The sequence below is a fragment of the Mya arenaria genome, chromosome 11 (assembly GCF_026914265.1).
Source record: "Mya arenaria isolate MELC-2E11 chromosome 11, ASM2691426v1".
Taxonomy (NCBI): Eukaryota; Metazoa; Mollusca; class Bivalvia; order Myida; family Myidae; genus Mya; species Mya arenaria.
Window position 1 is genome coordinate 14,805,990 of NC_069132.1, and position 25,851 is coordinate 14,831,840.

The 25,851-nt window shown below is 36.0% G+C and overlaps 1 protein-coding gene across 2 annotated transcripts; it reads right to left on the reverse strand.

Annotated features, from left to right (window-relative positions):
* Positions 1–5,955: 5,955 nt before the first annotated feature.
* Positions 5,956–17,781, reverse strand: LOC128208960 (protein-L-isoaspartate(D-aspartate) O-methyltransferase-like). 2 transcript variants are annotated; one of them, XM_052912711.1, is made up of 7 exons: positions 17,680–17,781; positions 16,971–17,146; positions 16,398–16,534; positions 15,071–15,175; positions 14,356–14,568; positions 12,300–12,469; positions 5,956–6,807 (listed from the first exon to the last, which is right to left on the reverse strand). In XM_052912711.1, the coding sequence occupies exons 2-7, from the start codon at positions 17,134–17,136 to the stop codon at positions 6,792–6,794; spliced, it is 807 nt and encodes a 268-aa protein (XP_052768671.1). In that variant the 5' UTR covers positions 17,137–17,146; positions 17,680–17,781; the 3' UTR covers positions 5,956–6,791. The 2 variants fall into 2 exon arrangements, with proteins under 2 accessions (XP_052768671.1, XP_052768672.1); XM_052912712.1 differs by having other exon boundaries at positions 12,251–12,469.
* Positions 17,782–25,851: the final 8,070 nt, after the last annotated feature.

Below are 25,851 nucleotides of genomic sequence, written 5' to 3' on the forward strand. Positions count from 1 at the left end.
CAAATCTATATAAAACTTCAGTCATGTTTTGTGTTTTCCAAGTTGACAGCTCACCAGAAAAACACATCCAAGTAATGAATGGGATAAAAGCTGGCTGCAGGATTTACTATAGTTTAGCAGTGATCAAAACAACATATATTAAAACAAGAGCTGTCACAGTATGTGACGAATGCCCCCGAATGTGACATTGACCTACGAACAAGGTCAGTACATGAAAAGTTGATCTTGCCTTTACGTGTCAAATACATATGGCAAGTTATTTTAAATTGCCTCTGAACATAAAAAATACCACCCATACTTGACAACCTACACTGTTATGTCCTTATATTCAGAATTCCCTTGTGAATAAACACCAAGTGTGACCTTGACCTTTGAGGTAGGGACATGGGTCTTGCATGCGACATGTCATCTTGGTATGTGGAACACATGTGGCAAGTTATTTTAAAATCTGTCCATACAAGGGAAAGTTACAGCCCGGACACGACAACCTATACTCTATGTCCTTATATGCAGCACTCCATTGTGGATAAACACTAAGTGTGACCTTGACCTTTGAGGTAGGGACACGGGTTTTGCACGCGAAACGTCGTCTTGGTATGTGGAACACATTTGGCAAGTTATTTTAAAATCTGTCCATACAAGGGAAAATTACAGCCCGGACACGACAACCTATACTCTATGTCCTTATATGCAGCACTCCATTGTGAATAAACACTAAGTGTGACCTTGACTTTAGAGGTAGGGACACGGGTCTTGCAGGCGCCACGTCGTCTTGGTATGTGGAACACATGTGGCAAGTTATTTTAAAATCTGTCCATACAAGAGAAAGTTACAGCCCGGACACGACAACCTATACTCTATGTCCTTATATGCAGCACTCCATTGTGAATAAACACTAAGTGTGACCTTGACCTTTGAGGTAGGGACACGGGTCTTGCACGCGACACGTCGTCTTGGTATGTGGAACACATGTGGCAAGTTATTTTAAAATATGTCAATACAAGGGAAAGTTACAGCCCGGACACGACAACCTATACTCTATGTCCTTATATGCAGCACTCCATTGTGAATAAACACTATGTGTGACCTTGACTTTAGAGGTAGGGACACGGGTCTTGCACGCGACACGTCGTCTTGGTATGTGGAACACATGTGGCAAGTTATTTTAAAATCTGTCCATACAAGAGAAAGTTACAGCCCGGACACGACAACCTATACTCTATGTCCTTATATGCAGCACTCCATTGTGAATGAACACTAAGTGTGACCTTGACCTTTGAGGCAGGGACACAGGTCTTGCACGCGAAACGTCGTCTTGGTATGTGGAACACATGTTGCAAGTTATTTCAAAATCTGTCCATACAAGGGAAAGTTACAGCCCAGACACGACAACCTATACTCTATGTCCTTATATGCAGCACTCCATTGTGAATAAACACCAAGTGTGACCTTGACCTTTGAGGTAGGGACATGGGTCTTGCATGCGACATGTCATCTTGGTATGTGGAACCCATGTGGCACGTTATTTTAAAATCTGTCCATACAAGGGAAAGTTACAGCCCGGACACGACAACCTATACTCTATGTCCTTATATGCAGCACTCCATTGTGGATAAACACTAAGTGTGACCTTGACCTTTGAGGTAGGGACACGGGTTTTGCACGCGACACGTCGTCTTGGTATGTGGAACACATTTGGCAAGTTATTTTAAAATCTGTCCATACAAGGGAAAGTTACAGCCCGGACACGACAACCTATACTCTATGTCCTTATATGCAGCACTCCATTGTGAATAAACACTAAGTGTGACCTTGACTTTAGAGGTAGGGACACGGGTCTTGCAGGCGACACGTCGTCTTGGTATGTGGAACACATGTGGCAAGTTATTTTAAAATCTGTCCATACAAGAGAAAGTTACAGCCCGGACACGACAACCTATACTCTATGTCCTTATATGCAGCACTCCATTGTGAATAAACACTAAGTGTGACCTTGACCTTTGAGGTAGGGACACGGGTCTTGCACGAGAAACGTCGTCTTGGTATGTGGAACACATGTGGCAAGTTATTTTAAAATCTGTCCATACAAGAGAAAGTTACAGCCCGGACACGACAACCTATACTCTATGTCCTTATATGCAGCACTCCATTGTGAATAAACACTAAGTGTGACCTTGACCTTTGAGGTAGGGACACGGGTCTTGCATGCGACACGTTGTCTTGGTATGTGGTACACATGTGGCAAGTTATTTTAAAATCTGTCCATACAAGGGAAAGTTACAGCCCGGACACGACAACCTATACTCTATGTCCTTATATGCAGCACTCCATTGTGAATAAACACGGAGTGTGACCTTGACCTTTGAGGTAGGGACACGAGTCTTGCATGCCACATGTCGTCTTGGTATGTGGAACACATGTGGCATTTTAAAATCTGTCCATACAAGGGAAAGTTACAGAGCCGGTTGGACGGACGGACGGTGCAATTTTAATATGCCAACCTTCGGGGGGCATAAAAATGGAATAGAATAATTTAAATGTAAAATAAAATTAAGAGTAAAATCTTAATGTTAATCATATGCTATCGTTTCAACCAGGATCATATCTTAAATAACCTGCTGCACAAATTAAAGCTACTTAGTTTTTATTTGCCCCTTGTGTGGACAGACAGACGGCCAGATGGCATGATTCTAATATGCACTACTTCAGGCACTTCAAGGGCATATAACCTATGAGGATGACAAAATGATTTTATTGATATCTAGTACCTGCTTATATGATTATGTTGAATGATTTGGGATGATCTTTAAGACTTCCACGATAGCTTCATGTTTCTATTTAAGCTCAATGCCTAAGCATAGGGCTACTGTGCAGAAATGTTGGCAAGCTTTTTTCTGAGTCTGGAGGCCATGACCGACTTTTCCCAAATGTGAGCTTGGTCAGAATGTTTGTGCACTTCATGTTTGTAAAAAGAAACAAGGTGAAATGAAGATGCTGTAGCTGCCCCATATTCTTACCATTCTTCATGAAGTAAGGTTCGAATACCTGTGGTTGAGAAATAAAACCAAGCTCAACACAGTTTGAACTTTTAACCGGTGGTGTTCAGCTTCGATGAAGTTTTTTTACCTGTCATGACATTCAAGAAATACAGCAGAGTTAAAGAAAAATACAAATGCAAACTAGTATACAAATATGTGCAGATCAGTTACAATGCTTTTAATGTCAAGTTCAGGTGGAACCAAGCAGCATCGAGTTTGCATTATTTTCAGATGTTTCCCAGTCAACGGGGAAACTAGATGTACAATTACCAGTGTGTGTATACCACGTGATAAATTGCGTCATAAAGGCTACGTCTGAATATTTTGCTTTGAATGAAGATATTAAAAAAAGATAACTTTCCTATTTCTTTAACATTTTAAATGAAACATAGCGCAGTCCGCTTACGGAGCCCCGCCTTAGGTCTCTCACCAGAGTTTGAGAGTGTAGTTACTTAAAACACTTGGACAAACCTTTTTACAATACGACCGTCTGACAGAGTACTGTCATTATTTTGGAAACAGGTTTGTCGAAGTGTTTGATGAAACTGATCACCTTATCAAACTCCACTAATTAAACGAAGGTTTGGCTTTTTAAGTGCCATAGACTGCCCTTTGTTTTATTTAAAATGGTGTAGTAAAAGAAAAGTTATTTGATTCAAGTCTTCATTTTAGGCAAAATGTTGTTTTCGGACGTAGCTTATAAGACGTAATTTATCACGTGGTATACACTAGTGATGAAACGATTATGGAGTACAATCGATATATCATCACTGATAATGCTATGTTGGCGACAATCGATAATGGTTGTCCAAAATCGATGTCGCTAATGTTACTTCCAGTAACAACATATTTTTTTTTGTTTTGTGGTAAAAGTCGAGTAAATGTAATTTTTTCTTCCAGGTAAATTTTTGTCGAGTTCATTTAAACAAGGGATGTCACTCTCTTACACAAATGCAGTAAATGTAAACACTTTTGCTTAAATTTTTGATAAAAGCTACAGAAACAAGCTCAGTAGCAAAAAGTTTAAACACAAAAACTTACAACCTCTCCTAAAATTACAAATTAATCTTAATTGTGTATAAATTTCATAAAACATTCTTCCAATAATCTGTCTCTATGATGTAGTGGGTCCGGTCTTCCCTGTCTCTATGATGTAGTGGGTCCGGTCTTCCCTGTCTCTATGATGTAGTGGGTCCGGTCTTCCCTGTCTCTATGATGTAGTGGGTCCGGTCTTCCCTGTCTCTATGATGTAGTGGGTCCGGTCTTCCCTGTCTCTATGATGTAGTGGGTCCGGTCTTCCCTGTCTCTATGATGTAGTGGGTCTGGTCTTCCCTGTCTCTATGATGTAGTGGGTCCGGTCTTCCCTGTCTCTATGATGTAGTGGGTCCGGTCTTCCCTGTCTCTATGATGTAGTGGGTCCGGTCTTCCCTGTCTCTATGATGTAGTGGGTCCGGTCTTCCCTGTCTCTATGATGTAGTGGGTCCGGTCTTCCCTGTCTCTATGATGTAGTGGGTCCGGTCTTCCCTGTCTCTATGATGTAGTGGGTCCGGTCTTCCCTGTCTCTATGATGTAGTGGGTCCGGTCTTCCCTGTAAAAACATGGGATCACGGCTCGATGCATTCTGTTTTTGAAACCGTTTTTGGTTTGGTTTGTAATTAACTAAATTACTTTTTTGTTAAAAGTTTTATGAAATTAAGATGTTCTAATGAAATGTTAAATTTAACAGGTTCACAAAAATTCAATATGCATTTGAATGGATAAAATATTAAGATAACTTGCATGTTCCATTGTGCATCATTTTTGCAGTATAATGTGCAATTAGTGTGTTGTGTTAAAATGTTTTTTCTTTTCGTTTAGTTGTTAAAAGACAGAAAGGGGTTATGGAAATTTACTTTCTGTTGCAAAAAGCATGTCTATAGCATCACACGTACTGAATCCATTTAAATGCTCGTGATACAATATATAAATAATGTATTCCTAACTGATATTATGAACTTTCGATTATTGTCCGATAGTAAATCGAAATGCTTGGTCCAATTCAATTCGATTATCGATAGCAAATGGAGTCCGATTTTCAAACACTAGTATACACACACTGATTACTTTACTTACCCACAACAACAAAAGAATTTATTGAATACATGTCCACATGCATCTGTTTGTCCAGGTTTTTCCGGGCTCTCCTTTTTTCTAACAATTCGCAATATTTAAAACAATGTGGTCCTGTGTCTTGTCAGTTGTTTATAGCAATGCAGATAACAAGTAAAAACGTGAATTTTCAACCCAATGAAACACTTTAGTTTTAAATTTATTTTAAAGTACCGCAAAGCTGCATTTTAATACTCAACATACATGTAGGAGGTACAGGTAACATAAATAGTTCAATGTATATATGTACAAAACTAGGGTGCAGTTGTCAACAATGTCTATGATACTATCACACAATAGGTCAAAAACAGAACATGCAGTATCCTAGAACGAGTCTTTGAAAACAATTAAACAAACTGAACCCTAGTCTCTTTTTTATTTGTAAATAATAAAAGTGTCACCTTTCAAGTGTCTTTTAACATAGAACATGCTGTTTTGGATTCAGTTGTATATATACATGAACTTATAAGAACAGAAATGGCAAATTCATATTTGGATATGGTGAATTTACACAGAGAACTGGATAAGCTCTTAAAATTTACAAACAGTATGCTAGCACTTAACACCAGATACTCCGGTAACTTCCTTGGAAAAAGATGCATACTATACACTAAGAAATTAATTCAGATATAATGTGGTATGATTTACAATTGGCATAATAAAGAAAACTTCCCACTAAAGAATGTATACAGCACTGAAAAACAATCTAAAAGATTATGATGCACAGCTTGATAACAATACATGTTTTGCAAAATTATCAACATCCAAGAAACAGAACATCCAATATACAGTATGTTTCTTAAACAGAACATCCAATATACAGCATGTTTCTTAAACAGAACATCCAATATACAGGATGTTTCTTAAACAGAACATCCAATATACAGGATGTTTCTTAAACAGAACATCCAATATACAGTATGTTTCTTAAACAGAACATCCAATATACAGGATGTTTCTTAAACAGAACATCCAATATACAGTATGTTTCTTAAACAGAACATCCAATATACCGCATGTTTCTTAAACAGCACATCCAATATACAGTATGTTTCTTAAACAGAACATCCAATATACAGGATGTTTCTTAAAAAGAATATCCAATATACAGCATGTTTCTTAAACAGAACATCCAATATACAGGATATTTCTTAAACAGAACATCCAATATACAGCATGTTATTTAAACAGAACATCCAATATACAGCATGTTTCTTAAACAGAACATCCAATATACAGCATGTTTCTTAAATAGAACACCCAATCAACAGAATAGTGCACCACAAAACCAAAACACTTGTCTGTTTTTCTCTGTTGACCAAAATTCTATTATACATTTAAATCATTTTTGTCAGAGAGGAAAGACACAATGTGTAGCCAATATTTAGGTGTTTGTACACAAATCAGCACATCATCATCAAATATGATGACAATGACACCAATGACAATACATTCATTTTTTTTAAAAAAGCTAAAGCTAAAAATCCAGAATCCAAAACGCAGTCAAAGTAAACCAACAATGTATGTAATAAATTGCACATCTGTAGACAGCAAGGGGAAGAAAGCATTCATAGTTGACTCCTCTCTCTAAAACAGTCACATCCCTCAGAGCTCTTCCTTACTGAAAGAGAATAAGTTGTATCCTGCTTATTGAAAAGAAACTCTACATCACTGTAAAACAGTTCTCTTAACTAACAAACACTACATATATGTAATCAACAATTACATCAGTCAATTAAAACATTTTATATTCAGCACCTTTAATGCAGTAATTTAGTAAATTGTGGAAGAACAGTTAATTAGATAAACATATTCAAAGAAAGTCAAATGTTAACCTCTTATTATGACAATTTAACTAAAACATTTTTTTTTAATTTTTTTTTTAGTGATTCAAATATATTTTTTTAAGTAAAAACAGTACATTATAAGATAAATGTAAACAGCAATCGTTAAATAGTTGAAATAATACTGATTGATGTTATATAATATATAACATTAATCAGTATTATTTCAACTAAGATTATTATATTCATCTAAAGGCTCTTCAATTATCCAACTTAGTTAATTAACCAATACAAATGCTTCATGTGAAAGATATAAAACAAGGATCAGACTGTCATTAAACTGTGAAGATTACAGTTAGTTTGGACCTGTTATATCAATTGCACTATTTCAATACAGCAAGACTGTATATCTAAATATGCAACAAGCAAAGCAGTAGCACACATAAATACAGGCAAGATGGCCACTTTTAGAAAATAACCTTGCAATACTAGTTTTGTTTTGACTCATCCTTGTACATATCAAGTTAAAGAATTCTAATAATAAGTGGGAACATCAATTTACCCAATGTTACTGTTGATGATACACAGATGGAAAATAATGAGAACAAGAACTGTCACAGTATGTGACAAATGCCCCAAAGTGCCATCCAGTTCAATTGATTATACAGTTACTAATGCGCCTGCATTCAGAAAGACCTAAGGTAACATACACCATAACCGCAAGCATATGCCAGACCCCATTTTGGCTGACCTCAAGTTATTGGGGAAGTGATTACTTACGATAAGTAAGAGTATGTACCTTGGTTTAGCATGTGCATTACAAAGTTTTCAGTAAAATCTTTGAAATGGGTTTGCGCATGCCATGTGTACCGAAGAAATCTATGGTAATGATGTAACTGTGCATAAACAGAAAAAGCAAAAGACCAGTCAGACACATTGGCAGACAGACGGACATTATTATTTTAATATGCACACCTTCAGAGAGGTTCAGGAGCATAAACTTCCTCATGCATGACAAAATTACAGCACAGAAACAATTTTTTTCTCAGAGCATATATAGGCATCAGCCCATAATGATAAGCCTTAAACTGTGACCTTGAACTTGGAGGGAAGTACGTTGGTCAATGTAAGGCATGTGCAAAGTTAATTTAAAACTTCCCAGCATGGCAAAGTTACAAGACATGAAATATAATACTCTATGAGCATATATACAGCATTTAAATGAATAAACTCTATGTATAACCTTGAACATTGAAGTTGGGTCGTCGGTCTTGCATGTGATACTTCGCCTTTTTTTCCAACATGTCTGCCATCTTATGTGTATATACCACTGTGCATTACAAAGTTACAGCTCAGACACAGATACTCTACCTTACTCTAAGTTACAGAAATGCCCTATCATAATGATTAAAGTGTCAAATTAGACTTTGAGGTAGGGTCGTTTGTCTTACACAAGAAACATCACCTTTATGTTCCAAAAACATGTGCCAAATAACTGCGTGTATGAAAAAGTTACAGTTTGGACATCTCTAAGTGTGACCTTGAACTTTTAAGTACCGGTAAGGTGGTTGGTCTTGACAAAAGCACAGCAGCATTCCATAATGATCAACCTGTAAGTGCGGCATTGACCTGAGGCTAGGGCATGGGTCTTGCAAAAACATGTTGTCTTTATGCACCAAGCACATGTGCCCAGTAATTTTTAAATCCCCACCTGCATGACAATGTGACACTCTGGAAACAGAAAAAAGGGCTGACCGACGGTGCAATTCTAATACGCCCATCTTCAAGTTGTGGGGGCATAAAAATATCTTCCATGTCCATTGATATAATCTAGAGTACCAAGGTGATAATGTTAATAATATTTTGGGACGAATAACTGTGTACTATCTATTGTTAGTTTGCAGTTTTACTGTGTACATAGGATGCTAGGAGGGATTGGACAAAGGAAACAAGAGCTTTCAGTAGACAGTGCGATCGACTATTCTCAGTGATTGACAATATAAAATAATATCCATCCTGGAGGATATTGTAAAAGTGTAGTTAATAACAGGAACTTGTAAATAGAAAAGAGTGTAAATAAAAAAGGCTTGTTGAATGGTTTGAAAGGCATATGTCAATGGACTTTGAAAATATCTGAGGTAGTACGCAAACTTTAACGTAAGTTCTAAGTAAAAAAAGGGGCATAATATTGTAAAAAAAGCTTGATACAGTGACCTCCTCCAGTACACAGGTTGAGATCTTAATGATGAATAAGTGTGCAAAGTTTCAAAGCCATATGTCGATGGACTTTGAAATTATCTGAGGTGGTACGCAAACTTAAACATAAATTCTAAGTCGAAAAAGGGGCATAGTTTTGTTAAAAGGCTTGACAGAGTTACCTCCTCCTGTGTACAGGTTGGGGGCATGATGGTGAACAAGCGTGCGAAGTTTCAAAGCCAGATGTCAATGGACTTTGAAAATATTTGAGGTGGTACGCAAACTTTAACATAAATTCTAAGTCGAAAAAGGGGCATAATTCTGTCAAAATGCTTGATAGAGTTACCTCCTCCTGTGTACAGGTTGGGGGCATGATGGTAAACAAGCGTGCGAAGTTTCAAAGCCAGATGTCAATGGACTTTGAAAATATTTGAGGTGGTACGCAACTTTAACATAACTTATAAGTCGAAAAAGGGGCATAATTTTGTCAAAATGCTTGATAGAGTTACCTCCTCCTGTGTACAGGTTGGGGGCATGATGGTGAACAAGCGTGCAAAGTTTCAAAGCCAGATGTCAATGGACTTTGAAAATATTTGAGGTCGTATGAAAACTTTAACATAAATTCTAAGTAGAAAAAGGGGCACAATTTTGTCAAAATGCTTGATAGATTAACCTCCTCCAGTGTACAGGTTGGGGGCATGATGGTGAACAAGTGTGCAAAGTTTCAAAGCCATATATGTCAATGGACTTTGAAAATATTTGAGGTGGTACGCAAACCTTAACATAAGTGGTTAAGCCGACGCAGACGCCGACGCTCGGGTGACTAGGATAGCTCTCCTTATTCTTCGAATAGCAGGGGTTTTCTTAAGCGGATGCCCGCGCCGGGTTAAAATCGCCGCGGGCAAGTGATTTTCCAAACCAGGTAGCCCGCCGGGCAAGTGAGCTTTCGTAGTGAACGCTTTCCGGTAGTTTTATTTTATTTTTCTTTGGGTTAAAATATTTCCTAACAAGCATAAGTTAAACCAATTTTGATTGGTTATTGGAGTTTAAAAAGCCAATCAAATGAATCGTAACGTATAGCGTTCGTCAGCCTTGGCAAGATGGCGGACGGAGACAAACTGGCCGAAACTGAACATTTTTTTCTCAATTTTCTCTAAAAGTAAACAAAAACCTAAGCCGAAAACTATCGATAATGAAAGAAAAAGAAAATACGAAAAAGATAGTAGAAAGAGAATTCTTCAATCTTCCTGGTTAAAGGAATTTAAATGGTTAGAATATGAAAATCATCCCATGAAATGTAAAGTTTGTACGAAATATGATGATGTTGGTTCTTTTGTTACTGGTTCAAACTTTTTTCGAAAACACTCTTTAAAGGCTCATGAAGAATCGCAAGGTCATTGTAAAAATGAAATGATAGAAAATGCAAAAAATCGACCAGAAGTGACAGTGAGGCATTGATTAGATGTAGTCTAAAATAATAGACATGTTATACAGGATTCTTCCAATCCCTAACGTCTAAACGGGAATGTGCAAAAAACGGGGGTGTTTTAAAAATATTGAAATTGTTTTAAGTGAAGTATTTTATGGTTGAAATTGATCATAAAGAGGTATATTCATATTTTACCATGTAAGTGAAATGTTATTTTGCACTAAACAAGCATTTAATGCATTAAAACAAGTTGTTTACCTTTCCAATAAAAGAAAGTTGACCGACACAGAAAACAATTATGCGAAGGGGAACAACTCGATACAATCGTAATAACTCGGCCTCCTCCGACAAAGCTTCGAGATAGACCTCGTTGCACAATCGTAACAATTGGCCATAGCCGAAATGTTCAGAGCGATTTAAAACTGTGCCCTGAAGCTTTGCAGGTGCCCTTCATGTATATATCGTTATGTTTTGACAGAATGAAATGAAGAAAAGCCGTCAAGCTCATAATTATAAGTTGGATATTTATTTTTGGTGTACTAATGTAAAATATCATTATCTGGTAATATTTCTTGTTTTTATGATATTTTATAGACGCTATCTGCTTTAACCTGGAATCCTGATCGGAACAACTACCCACTTTTGATACTAAACAATTTGTACGTGAAGGATTTGCCATATGAAAAATCTAAAAAAATCCGTCAACGTACAATTATTTGGACTATGGCTGGATGATGCTTGTTTGAAAATAAAATGTAGCAGTTAAGATCTGTTAAATGTTATTCTTTGTGTTTATTAATAAATATCATTGCCTTTAATACAGATTGACTAAAATGGTATACATATAAACATTTGCAAAGATCGGGCAACAAAATTTCACAGGGATGTTCAAATTGACTTGCCCCCGGGGCAAGTGAAAGTCAAATCATTAGGAAAACCCCTGAATAGTCGAGCTAAAAATACGAGAAAAATCAGGAGTAAGACCTTGATACCAGAGATTTGATAATGGAAAAATGTCAAAATTGGCAGCCACCAAGTTTGTTTTGATATAAGAATTAATATTGGAATGTGGAAATGGCTAAGGGTTAATGTAAACAATGCAATATTCAATATTATAAATTCTTCCTGATGATGTTTTGTAAACGATAACGTTTTGAGAATGATACAACTTGTAAAATTAACAGCCTTATACTACACGTAAACGTTCTCAAAATATCAACACATTCAGCTAAGTATTACCAACATGTGGCATAATGCGAACTAACAACACTGTAGTTAAAAGGCAGAGGGAGATTTTCCCAGCTTTACACAACTTACAGTGCACAATGATGCCACTTCACAGTTTGCATGTTTGTTATTATTTTAATACAGAATCAAAATTATTATGTAAAATATATTGTACAATATCGATCTGTGATTTTTCACAGACGATATAGACAATCCAGTCAATGTGAGTTACGTCCCTCAATGTTAAATGAAAACAAACACCTATTCTTCACTTTATTATCTATTAAATAAATTTTTCTAATCTAATATTTGGGACATAAAACTGCGACCTATAGTGCAGGGCATAATGTGGTAAATCATTCAGCTATGCTTTAAATGTTTGTTAGTAAATACCAAGACAGAACTGGTTAAGGAGAAAGCACACCTGCCTCAGAGTACATGGAGGGTGGGGTAGGGTAAATTTAACATTAGCGGAACCTGGGCCATTGTTTCTCCTTGCTGGTGAGGGGCACGTAGATCACACCCATGAGGTTTTTCTTGGTGACGGAGCCATCCTCATGTTTGTCTATCTGCTGTAACATCTGATTCTCGCCCTGCCCGCCTACTGGGATCACTAACCGACCACCGGGCTTCAACTGTTCCACTAGCTTTGAACAGGGAAGATTTGTTAAGTAAGATGATGAAGTTTCCCATAAGCAACTATTAGGTCAACCTGCAGATATCGGTACTAAATTAATGTTTCAGAGATTTCATGTATTAACTGTTTGTGTACAAAAATGTCTCAAATAAACCAACATAACAGATGCTTTATGAAATTTCATAAAGATTCATCAGTGAAAAAGAATTGAAATTTTACTGTTTCAAAAAAACACTGTTTTGAAATTTATTTCAACTTGTTTTTTATTAAACTAAATCAGACACAAATTAATGATGTTTCTTCTGATATAATACTATGTTTGCATATTTTTGCAACTTAGTTTGTTCACCAAAAAAGACTGAAGTCATTTGAAATTGTATATTCTTTTAGGCATATAATACAAACAACAAGAGCTGTCACAGAGACAGCGCGCTCGACTATTCCGCTGCTTTTCAGTGTAAGGATTGAAAAGTCTTGGCGAAACACATGCCTGGATCACTGTTAGATTACATTTCAATGCAACACACGATGTGCGAAGATATTAACATAAATGTGGTTACATGCAAAATTTTAACCAGAATTTTTAAGTGTAATAATAAAGGGCCATTATTTGCAAAACACAGTTATCTAACTTGATTATTCAATTAGGTTAGGTGGTTGAATACCATTGTATAAAGTCTCAATGCAATACATCAAGTATTTGCTGAGATATTATCCTATGTGTGCTAACATGCAAGACCTTAACCAGAATTTCTAAGTCGCATAATAAAGGTGCAAAAATTATATAATATGAAAGATAGAGTTATCTTACTTGATTAAATAAGAAGGTTAAATGGTTAAGAGCCTGTGTGTAAAGTTTCAATGCAATACATGATGTATTTGCTGAGGTTTTGACTTAAAAGTGGTTACATGCAAAACCTTAACCAGAATTTCTATGTTGAATAAAAAAGGGGCCATTATTTGAATTTAATGCAAACTAGAGTTATCTTACTTGGTTATTTAAGTAGATTGGATGGTTGAGTACCATTTTATAAAGTCTCAATGCAATTCATCCAGTAGTTGCTGAGATATTATCCTATGTGTGCTTACATGCAAAACCTTAACCAGAATTTCTGAGTCAAATAATAAAGGGCTATTATTTGCATTAAATGCAAACTAGAGTAATCTAACTTGGTAAATTAAGTAGGTTGGATGGTTGAGTACCATTGTATCAAGTTTCAATGCAATACCTCAAGCAGTTGCTGAGATATTAACCTATGTATGCTTGCACGCAAAACCTTAACCAGAATTTCTAAGTCAAATAATAAAGGCCTATTATTTGCATTAAATGCAAAGTAGAGTTATCTTACTTGGTTAATTGAGAAGGTCGGGCGGTTGAGTACCATTGTATCAAGTCTCAATGCAATACCTCAAGTAGTTGCTGAGATATTAACCTATGTGTGCTTGCACGCAAAACCTTAACCAGAATTTCTAAGTCAAATAATAAAGGCCTATTATTTGCATTAAATGCAAAGTAGAGTTATCAAACTTGGTTACTTAAGTAGGTTGGATGGTTGAGTACCATTGTATAAAGTCTCAATGCAATACCTCAAGCAGTTGCTGAGATATTAACCTATGCATGCTTGCACGCAAAACCTTAACCAACGGGTGACGCCGACGCCAACGCTTGGGTGAGTAGTATAGCTCTCCTTCTTCTTCGAATAGTCCAGCTAAAAATTGTTTGCTTCAGACTAATATGACAAAATGCTGTATATATCACCTGGCTATGCCACTCTTGAAATACAACTGTAGCTGCTGACTCAGTGAAATATATTGCCATCTTACATAACAAGCATTTATACGCTATAAATTGAAAAGTATACAATAACAGTACAGTCAATCAAATCCCTTACTTACTGCCTGTGGGAGAGTCGGAGCAGCAGCCCCGACATGGATGGCGTCAAAAGGGGCCTCTGGCTGGTATCCCTGTCTGCCATCGCCCGTGACAAGCGTGAGCTGTCCGGTCTCCATCAGTGCTGCCAGGGAATCATCCTTCTTGATGTTAGCCACTGAACCATCCACCAGCTCCTTGATGTGGTCAATACCCACCGCCTTACCACTGGAACCTACCTGAAAAGGAATTGTACATGACTTATATAAGCTGGTGAATGTTTTTGTACCTAAGGAATCTTTCAATATTAAGACTGTGCTTTCAAGACTGAGTTATGTGTCATGACTAATTGTTGATGCATAATGCATGTCTAATGAATAAAAAGACAACATGAATGCCATATAACTTGAATGCATTATAGTGGATATTGTAAAATTCAGACTGAAAATAGTAAAAAACAATCCCAGCCTCGGCTTTCATTAGTTTGGTTTGTGGTCACCTAGCAGGAAAAGTGAGTTTCCTTTGGGTACTCCATTTTCCCAACAACACATGACCAAACTCTCAAACAACATCAGGCGAACAAGAGTATACATAACTTTTTTCACGTGTGTTTTAAAATAAATAAAAGCTTAAACTAAACCAAGACATTGTAAAAAGTGGCTTTTCTAGTTTTTTGTAAGGTGACATTAATGCATGAACTAACATTTCAAAGAGAAGAATGTTAAACACTTGTCAGCATACCATGATTGCCATACAAGCAGTAAGGTATCCGGACCCAGAGCCAACATCGAGAGCCTTTGAACCTTCCTTCAGGTGGTCCGAGAGCAACTCCAGGGCATGTGCATGCTTGAATGCATAACTTTTAATTGAATGCTAGACATGCAATTTGATCCAATATATGCATGAAAGTTACAATTTTTAAAAATGATAACTAACATCTCTCATATCACTCAGGCTCGGATTATATGAGGTAATGAACTGTATTAATTACTTCATTTATCAGTCATAAATTTAGAAGTGTCACTCATAACTGACATTTTTATACTGGTACACACAAAGATAATAAATAAATCTATATGAAGCCAAAAACATGATTAAAGCACACAAAGAATATATCATTGACACTCTCATCAAAAATTCCCATTTACTTACAAGATACAAGAATCTTTATTTAAAGTCGGGTATATGTTAACAAGAATCATTAGCTCAATGAGCTATTTTCCGACGTGAATAACAGACATACATAACATATCAAATAAAATAACAATGAGTTCGTGACCTGGAAATAAAAGTGTATGTTAATATGAACACATATGCGAGCATGCATACAAATACAAATAGGAAAATTGGATCAGAGCCATTCCCTTGTATATTTTGCTACTTACAATTTTGCTACTTCAATGTATATGATTACCCTTTAAGTTATACTTTTGAAACAACAAACCAATTTACAGTGATAACATCAACAAGTTTTCCCGGCTGTACGGCAAGTCCACACTCGCACAGTTCCACTAGTTGATATACCACTGTAAATTGTTTAGTTGTTTTAAAAGTATATCTTAAAAGGGTAATCATATACATTGAAGTAGCAAAATTGTAAGTAGCAAAATATACAAGGGAATAACAGCTTTGTACATCGATGTGTAGTTCGTAAAAAAAAACAACTAATAATTAATCTAGCATGATAGGAAAAATCTTTGAAAAGTATTGCTTAGAGGAGGTATGATATTTATCATCTTATTTTGATATTACACCTACATTGTATCATTGTAAAATAATGTTAATTACAAAAGTAAAGTTGTAACACCTAAAACAAAATACTTGCCTAAAGGAAAACACAAGTAGTTGTATGTGTTCGACAGATGCTATATAAATTTGAAACAATCCTAATTAGATATTAGCCCATGTAAATTTAATTTAATAAGTTGTTATTTTAGTCAAAAAAGTCCGCTGGAATCATTTCTGGTATTTGAATGCCATATCATTTTAATATGACACACAAAATAATGAGATGGGAATAAATTAAATACATTCATAAAATGACATGATGTAAACAGAAGATACTGACCATGTGTGGAGCGCTGATAGTGACCTGGTAGCCAATACTCTGGGGAGAGTCAGCGTACGGGTTGTGTCGGCAAAAGTGCTTCCTGTCCACAGCCTTCATAGCTTCGACCACCCGGGGAGACTTGATAATGCCATTGCCTGTATGCACTCATAAGAATTATTACTGAAGCACATTCATCTTAAAAATATGCTACCAAACTTTCCTCATTCTGTTTGATTTTATCATTTATTCATATTATTTTATGTGTAGTGAGATTAATTGAAATATCTTGGAAGGTTTTATGAGTGATGGTTAAAGTAAGTGTTTGCATTTTCTATTGTCCTAAATAGAAGCATAATTCAACTATTATAAAAATCAAAGTTATGGTTCTTGTTATTTAGCATGGTCTATTTCTTCAATGACAACAAGTGTACCAAGATTTTTTTAAATATATCTAAAGGTCTGAATTATGGCTAAGGTTTGAGTTTTTGCATGAAGTCTAATACAATTGCTCAAGAATTTTCCTGCAAAAAATGAACTTGCTAAAATTGCAACGTTTAAACATTTATTTCATCAATAATATGTGTATCTTACCATGGAGGTTTTCAACCAGGTTGGTATTGCTGTTGCCACTAGATCGCCACGCCATAATACCACGAAAGTTTTTAGCAAAAAAAGCAGAGCACAAAACAAACAGTCCAAAAGTTGTACCGCCTGACAGCAGTGATCTAGTCTTCTGTGTCAAACATCGTCCAGGCATTGGAGAAACACTGGAACGATAAATTTCCAAATAAAAAAATGATTTTTGAATAAAGAAGCAAATTGAAGTATGGAAGACATAATTTTAATAAGAATGCAACTTCAGTTAAGTTAATCTAATACATTTATAAAGGGTGGCTAGTCCAATTTAAATGATACATGCGATGAATAATGTAAGGAACTTTACAGCCTTTACATTTTTTCATGATATATACATTTGCAATCCTTTGGCACTTCTGATTTTTTTTCTTGGCTAATGATACGAAAATGCTTAATTACTACAAATCAGATTATCACATGCAAAACAAGCAAAAAGATAACATCAACGACAATGACTTAATAATGTCTAAAAGTGCTGGTAGTGAACCTATATTATGCATCGTATATAATTAAGTGCACGTGCAGGCAAAAGACTGCTTTTCGTAAACAAAACGTGTAAAAGACCAGCAAATCCAGCTTTTAGCTCAATGTATCACAGAATCCTGTTGCGCATTTACAATGAAAGCTTGCAAATTAGATGCTTATAAACAATAACATATATTACTTAAACTGTCTTCAATCAAACATCCTTATTAAGTCTACAAGCACTCAAAAAATGCAAGGAATCTGTCGGTTTTGAAAATGACCTTCACCTTTCTTTCAGGCCACGGTGCGCAACATTTTTTATGCTGTGAAAAAAGTATTATAGATACAACGTATAATATATCGTTATATTATATAGACTTCCAATTCCAGATGTGTTTTAGGTTTGTCTACCAAATATATATCAAATATAAGCGTCAGTCTTCTTTTCTGCAGTTAATTCAGCGATTTCATTTGGAGGTTACACTACACTATATTTAGCTGAAATAACATTGCACGTGCATTTCAGTGAGATTTTCTTACTCTTACTGCACCGTTTATTGAACACTACACTTGCAATGGGACAGTGGTGTAGCATTTTCCATAAATTTGAGGGCAACTAGCTGTTGAAAATGAAATACTGTAAGGGACATTCCTGAAGCATTTTGAATTGAATGATAAGTTATTCTTTATCTCAAGTCAGTTATGATTTATGCATAATAACACTGCTTCATAGCTATTTTCTGCGGTAGTATGGCTATAATAATACTACATTAGTTGTTTTTTTCAAGATGCTTTTCTAAATTGTTTAGATATACATGCCCACAGTCTTCAGGTTTTTGTATATTGCTGAGCTGCACAATTCTTTAGCATCAACATACAAGATACAACAATCTTTATTTAAAATCGGGTATGTGTTAACAAGAAACATTAGCTCAATGAGCTATTTTCCGACATCTGGGATGCTATTTTGTTTACAAGTGTCCTACCCTACCTGGCGACTTGTATTTACGTGGAAATTTTAATTCATTTTGAAGCTTTCAGGCCATTATGAACAAATCACTATTGTTTTTTTTCATAGAACAGTTGAAAAGATTGAAAGTAATAGTTTGATATTAATGTTTGATGTCTTCGATCATATCATAACATAGAACTAATGTAGTATGCCTAGATACAACCCTGAGGGGAGCTTTACTAATTTTGGTAATACTGGATTACAAACATAACAAGGTACTCGTAGTATTAATTCCACTAAACAGCTAAAACCCCTCTCACACTAGGCCACGTTCCCATGGCGTCCAAGAAAAATCCAGAATATTGACCTACGTGCAGTGGAATCGCAAGCATTGCCACAGTAATGCAGTGGCATCGCCATTGAACGTGGTATGGTTTCATCGAATGCCAAGTGACAGCACGCACTTTGAGCATCGTCGCTAGGCATATTGATAAGAGTGAAGCGGGATCGCCATGAGGTCGCCTTAGCTGTGCAGTAAGGTCTCCTCTCCGCCACAGGATCGCCGCTGGCGCACACAGAGATCGTAGTGCAAGCGCATTTATTATCAGTGGCACTTGCACAGGGATTGTACGGTGTTGAAGGTATCAATTAAGTTAATGATCCTACTTTATAGAAGTAAAGACTAAATTTTCTGGGTTGATGACACTGTGTCTAATGCGCTAAATGCACAGTGCATCTATGGTGGTTATGTGCAGGGAGTTTTATTTTTTTTACTGTGTTCTTTTAAAACGCTTGTACAGAGCTGCCACGGCAATCATTGCGCTCCCAATGCGCTTCTGATGCATCAATTGAAGATTGTATAACATTGAATCAACCCAACAAAATAGTTTAAGGGAAAGATATATGCAAATAAACATTCATTTCACCATGACTGATGTGCAACAGCAAGGGCAGCTTTAACTTGCCTATATGCAGGTCCAGCAGATCCCAGATGATGCAGACCCTGTGGATTTCATTCTATTTTTCACCTTTCCACCTTTTTTGGCTGTTTGAGATGTTTGAGAGCAAATGGAAGAATGAATAACTGGAGATATTGTTTTTATAGGAAGTGCAAAACAACACACCGTCAGAGCAGTGTAAGTGCCGTGAGAGCGCAAAGAAATGCCAACTAGAACTCCTAAGGAACATGGTAGAACCCATTGGAGAGACCATAGTGATCGCCATGAGAATTTAGTGATGTGGCAATCTTCATGGAAAAAATCTTTTTTTCCTGTGATCTTATGGTGCTCTTGGAAATTTAACATCACCGTGCAATCGCAGTGGCAATGCGGCTTGGTGCCACAGGGTCTTAAAAAGGGCCTTACCACACAAGTCATGTTCTCCTATCTTTTACCATGTGTCAATTTTGGGCCCTAGTTTTCAGTACCATTTTGACAGCTAGTTAAATCACAACAATCTTTAGCTTTACCCCTGAAAATAATGTATCATCAAATATACTTAAAGTGTTTGTGTCAATGACAACAACATCGACTTGAAGTCCAGTGCCCCATGACAAAATAACACGACCCTAAAGCAAGCAAACCTGATTAGTGATTATACGTACCTTGCATAAAATATATTTGCTCAGGACTTTCATTCATCAGTTTTGGAATAAAGGTTTTAAGGGTTTTCTAATGAGTTTTCAGGACTCAAGAGGGTGGTACCCAATACAATATGAGCTAATAAATTGACTCTTAGGTTGGTGATTTTTGAGAAGACTGTAACATTTTCATTTCTGGTCTCACCGTTTGAAAACTAATAAAAATTCAAAATAATGAACTTGCAGGTTTTTGTTAGTAGTAATTTTTTTTTTATGGTACAGATGCAAAGCAATATATAACAGCTTGTGATAATGTACATCGAACACATACCACAGAACAATTTGTAGTAAATATTTACTTGAAATGCTCTCATTTGATGGTCAGATCCCTATTAATGGATGTTTAATGACCAATTTGCCAGTAATGTGTAAAGTGTATCATTTTCCTTATTGCATTATGAGAGACGGGTCTGTCTGTTTGTTCTCATAAAAACCTTGATTGATGAACAAATTGGGGATGTTAACTTTATTGATGGGACCCGGCCATGGTTATGGTAATGATATGTTTCTATCTAACAGGCTTTAGCAGTGATACATATAATAATTCTACACAATACATAATAATAGATGAACCTATTCTGTTTTCTTCACATTCAATATAGAGGTATTTAATTCTTTATTTTCAAATTTGAAATTTCATTTCACTTAATGACTGTTACAATACCCAAAAGCTGATATTTTTTCTTGTCTTTGTACCTTTTTGAATATTGCAATGTGAATACCAGGAATATAATATTAAAATATATACCTACAGCTGATTGAATATATATAACTATTCAAGTTTATAATAATTTACTTCAAAGTTATCCAAAATATTTATTGATTGGTCTTTATATATCCAAAAATAACTACTAACCAACCTAAATGTTTTAATGAGTCAACTACTAGCAAAATGATAACTTGTGGACAACTGATGAGTTTTATACTATGGGCTGCAGGTAGTTGAACAGGTGGAGTGGTTGTGATTTTAAAGAAATTGAATACTTGTAGGTAGCAGCATCAACGGAGTAAAAAATAGTTGCTCATAGGACTTGTAGCTTAGATTGTATTTAAGTGCTTGTTGTTCTAATGCCAAGAAGCCTAAGGGTGACTATTAAGTTAGTGTGTATCTATGTTGTGGCCTGACATGGAGACAAGAGGCAGGCTGGTCCTGTCCAGATATCATATCTCCTCTGCCACCTTTGTCTTCCCTATCAACCCCGCCTTAAGTGGCTGCACAAGATAATTGAACATTGTGATATACAGGACTGCATGAGACTGTAGCCATACTGTGTGAGTAAGGGACATATTGTGGGGGATCTGCAGTGTCATCAATAAAAGAGCTTGATAAAAAATGCACTTTTTAATTTTTTAAAGAAAACAATTAAAAGAAAAAATGCATTTCATTTGATCAACAGTTTGTTTGCAATGTCTATGTCGGCTTGTAACTGAATTCGTTGGTAGGAGGGTTTGCTTGTTGGGAGAAGATGGTATGAGGTTGTCATCTTGTCTGTAACAAATGCTCAGGACATGACTAACCTGCATTGTATCTCTGTCGTTAATTACATTAGAAAACAATTTTTTATATCAAGAGTGAATATTTCAGTATCTACTTGTGATAGCTGTACACTGATTGAATTATAAAGCGGTTAAAATGTGCTTTACTTCGAAATGAACATCTTAATAGACAGGAGTGTCATGCAGTATTTGGAAGGCTTGTTGACAGTGTTAAAGCTCCGGAAATGAAGGAACAAACTTGGCCAAACATGGCTGATATCTTATACCCCTCATTCTTGGACAGGAGATAATGTGCATGATGCAGCGGATATTGTAATAGTGTCATGTTGTATTTGTAGCAGTTGCATTCGTCATCATTATGGTTGAACATTCTTATACATGTAGTAACATCCAGTATGGTCAGAAAGGCTGAAAATACATTGTAAATTATGTGATAATATATATTCAGCACTGGATTATTTGCTTATTTTATGTACTGGTCGATGGATGTTTTTGTTTTGCCTGTAATATTTGCCAGTTGTGTGATTGATATCTTTCCAATTAACCTGTCAAATAGACGGGCATGATTTTCACTGGGAATTGACCTCACAATTTACTTGGACTCATAATTTATAGTGTGATTTGTGTTAATTAATTTTGCAATTTTTTCTGCAAGGACTTTGTACTTTCTTATGAGTAATTAATCCATGGTTGAATCATGTTTCCTGTTGGAGAATTAAAAGGCTTTATTTGAGCTTCAGTGAACAAACAGCGGAAATGTGATATACCAGACTTCTAGGCTATGATTTAAATAATATACTGTTTAGAAAGCATGCACGGTATGAATATTATAAATTTTCCTGGTTAAATTGTACTAGGTTTTGTCGGTTATGGTAATCTTATATGGGAGTGTAATACAGTATTTTGATAAGTTCAGTGAAGCATGGAGCAAGATGATGTGCTTATAATCCCTACCGTTTAGGATGTGTCATGTTATCTGACATTCAAAACATACTTTGATAAAGCTTAAGCTACCTTTGCCAAAAATAGAAAAATACCATTTTGGATGATTATCTTTTGATCTATGATGTGATACCATATTTTAGATAAGACATACATGTAGAGGAACACATGTAAACAGTGAGTAGACTGAATGAAACGACACATAAGTTTAATGGTTAAGTGAACATTTCCTTGAAATCTTGTGTTTATGTTTGATCTTTGCTGCATCATGGAGTGGGATGAGCTTTTTTAAAGTGGGAGTACTTGTATTGCAGGTTCAAACGACATAACAGGGCTTGATATCATGTAAGTCAGTATGCCAAACTTAAAATACCAAAGGTGTGTAAATCGTCACAAGTGTTAAATTAAATGTCTTTTATTAACTGTCAAGAAAACTGAATGGAAATGTACCAAGTGTGACAGTGATTAATTCATGGATTGGATGTAAAAATGAATGATAGTTACACTCAAATCTACTCTATCCTTGGAAACAGATAAGTAAGAGTTATGTCTGGTTCAGGACGCGCCCGCCTTATCCGACGCCAGGCCATGAAGAGAAAGGGCTTCAGTCGGGGTGACCCGTCCATGGTAAGAGTGGCAAAATACTTCCATAAGCCAGCAAACGTAATGCTTTATCACTCAGTCTGCTCAGTGTGATAAATATAATATTAGAATAAACAATAATAACATGTAGGTATGTTTGTATCAAAGGTAGCATAATGAAACTAATGAGGGTTATATTCACTCCGTCCCTGTCTGGAATCCACAATTACGCTAAATTTTGTGATGGAATTGGAAAAACATCTTAATTTTGACTAGCAGACTGGAATAGAATTTACTATAAATGTTGCATTTATATTCCAGTGTTGATTGATTTTCATATATTTACATTTTGGCTTCTTGGGTCATTTCTTATATTAATTGATTAAGTTAAAGTGGAAAGAGACGTACCATTACACTTCGTTTTAATAATTAAGACAAGTAACAATTTTATTGGGTATTGTACCAATGCCTACATTGCTGTTGTCAAGTGCCAGCAAGAATTATTATCAAGAACATAATAATACCTTGAACAAGCCATACCATAATATAAATATGACTTTAAGCTTCATCTAGGGAGAAAATCGCCCTTTTCCACAAGTAAGTCTTGGGATTCTTGTATGTGGTTCACTTATTGCCAATCCTGTTTTATTTCTATTAATTACATACTTTATTAAGATATGAGTCATATGATCTGATTCAATGACAAGGTCATTGTCATGACATATATACAAAAGTCATGCACCTTGTTTGTTTAGTTTGCATGTCAAGTTTAATGTCATTAATAAATGCCATACATGGCAGCAGAAAGTAACTGCAGTTTTTATTGCCAGCCTTGAACACTCCTGCCTTTAAAGCTCTAAAGAGGTGTATATTGCTAAATTTGCTGATGTCAGTCAGTTGGTCAGTATCTCAGTAGACCAAAGCTTGTCTGAGTGATAACTGAACTATTCCTGGACGTATGGTCATGAAGGTTGGGCCTGACCAGTAGATGACCCCTATTGACTATAGGGGTCATTGGGTTAAAGGTCAAGGTCACATTGACCTTTAATGGTAAAAGGATTTTAAAGCTTGTCTGAGTGATAACTCAATAATGCTAGACCTATGGTCATCAAACTTGACATGGAGGCTGTCTGAATGATAACTCGACAATGCCTGCACCCATGGCCCTCAAACTTGACTTGGAGGTTGGGCCTGACCGAAAGATGACCCCTATTGATTCTGGGGGTCATTGGGCCAAAGGTCAAGTACACAGTGACCTTGAATGGTTTTCCGAGTGATAACTCAACAATGCCTGCACCTTACTCCTAATAGAACAGAACTCAATTGTTTGGAAAACTGCTGAAAATTTTATTTGTCTTAAAGGGGCAATACTCCGTATGATAAAATAGTTGGCAAAAAAAAAGAGAAAATTGTCGAAAACTGACATAAGCTTGGCATCGATGTGTACAATGCATTGAAACTTTCTGACTGAAGTACTACATAGTTTACAATTTATTTCAGTTTAGCAGTTATTTCGTATTTTTCCATTAAAAATGATTACTGGGTATGTCTACCTGGTAGAATTTCTTCCTTATGCGTGATTGGCTAGTCGGTGTTATCACGTGATATTACCGAGGTTGGTGTATAGCTTAATTATGTCACCCAATTGGAGTTTGCTGTAGTAGCTAAGTGGATACGATGCTGGACTGCAATATTGGCGACACGGGTTCAAACCCGGTCTCCGACTCAATTTTTTTTATATTTTGGTACTTTTTTTTACAATTATGATAGCAAAGCATAACACATTCTATTAGATAATTGTCCTGAGATTCGTTACAGAAAAAAACTTTTTTTGGTGCCAATCTGGTGTACATTCCCTTTAAAGCATAAGTAACACTGTAAGCCTTAAAACATTTTTTTTAATGTAAATATGAAAAAGTGTGATCTGATATATTGTCAGCAGTTGTATCACTGGTTTTCAGACATCTAAGCAAAAATTGGCTCATTGGAAGACAAAAAATTCAAAAGTTGTCAAAAGAGTCAATCTGTGTGAGTGCAGCTTTAAGGGCAGTGCAATAGTTTTGTTGCTTGTTACTATGACAATGATGAGCAGAAGACACAGGAGTGAAAGACTCCAGTTGCAGCATGATACTCTTAATTAAGTTTTAGAACTTAAGATACCATTCACTTGCAACACAGCTGCCTAATCTAAAATAATAGACGTGTTATACTGGATTCTACCAATCCTTAAGGTGGTGAAGGATTTGCCATCAAAAATCCTAAAAAAATCCGTCCGCGTACAATTATTTGAACGACACAGCTGCCTCTAGAGACTATGGGGTAGTAAATGGGAAACTAATATCGTGAATACATTTAATGTGATTTATCACAGTTACTTCCCTTCTTTAAGACTTTCACTAGATAGATGCTTTGTATATTATTTGAAAAACTACGATATGCAATTCTACTATTTGCAAATAATCTAAGCAAAACATGTCAACCAGTTAAAAGCCACTGCAACATGTTTGTATTCACAGTTTTGCCTATTGTTGACTGACACAGTCAATCATTTAAGTGGCAAGTTGAATTGCCTTAAATTTTAGTTTCAACACAGTAAATTGGCAGTTCAAATTTAGAAGTTTTGTCACACAATATTTTTACATTCATTACTAGCAGTCTTTTGCTGTTCCTGAAACTTAATTCGTTCAGAAGGTAATTATGGATCGGGGGGGGGGGGGGGGGGGGTGGTGGAGAAAATATCCTCACTACTAAATTTGTCA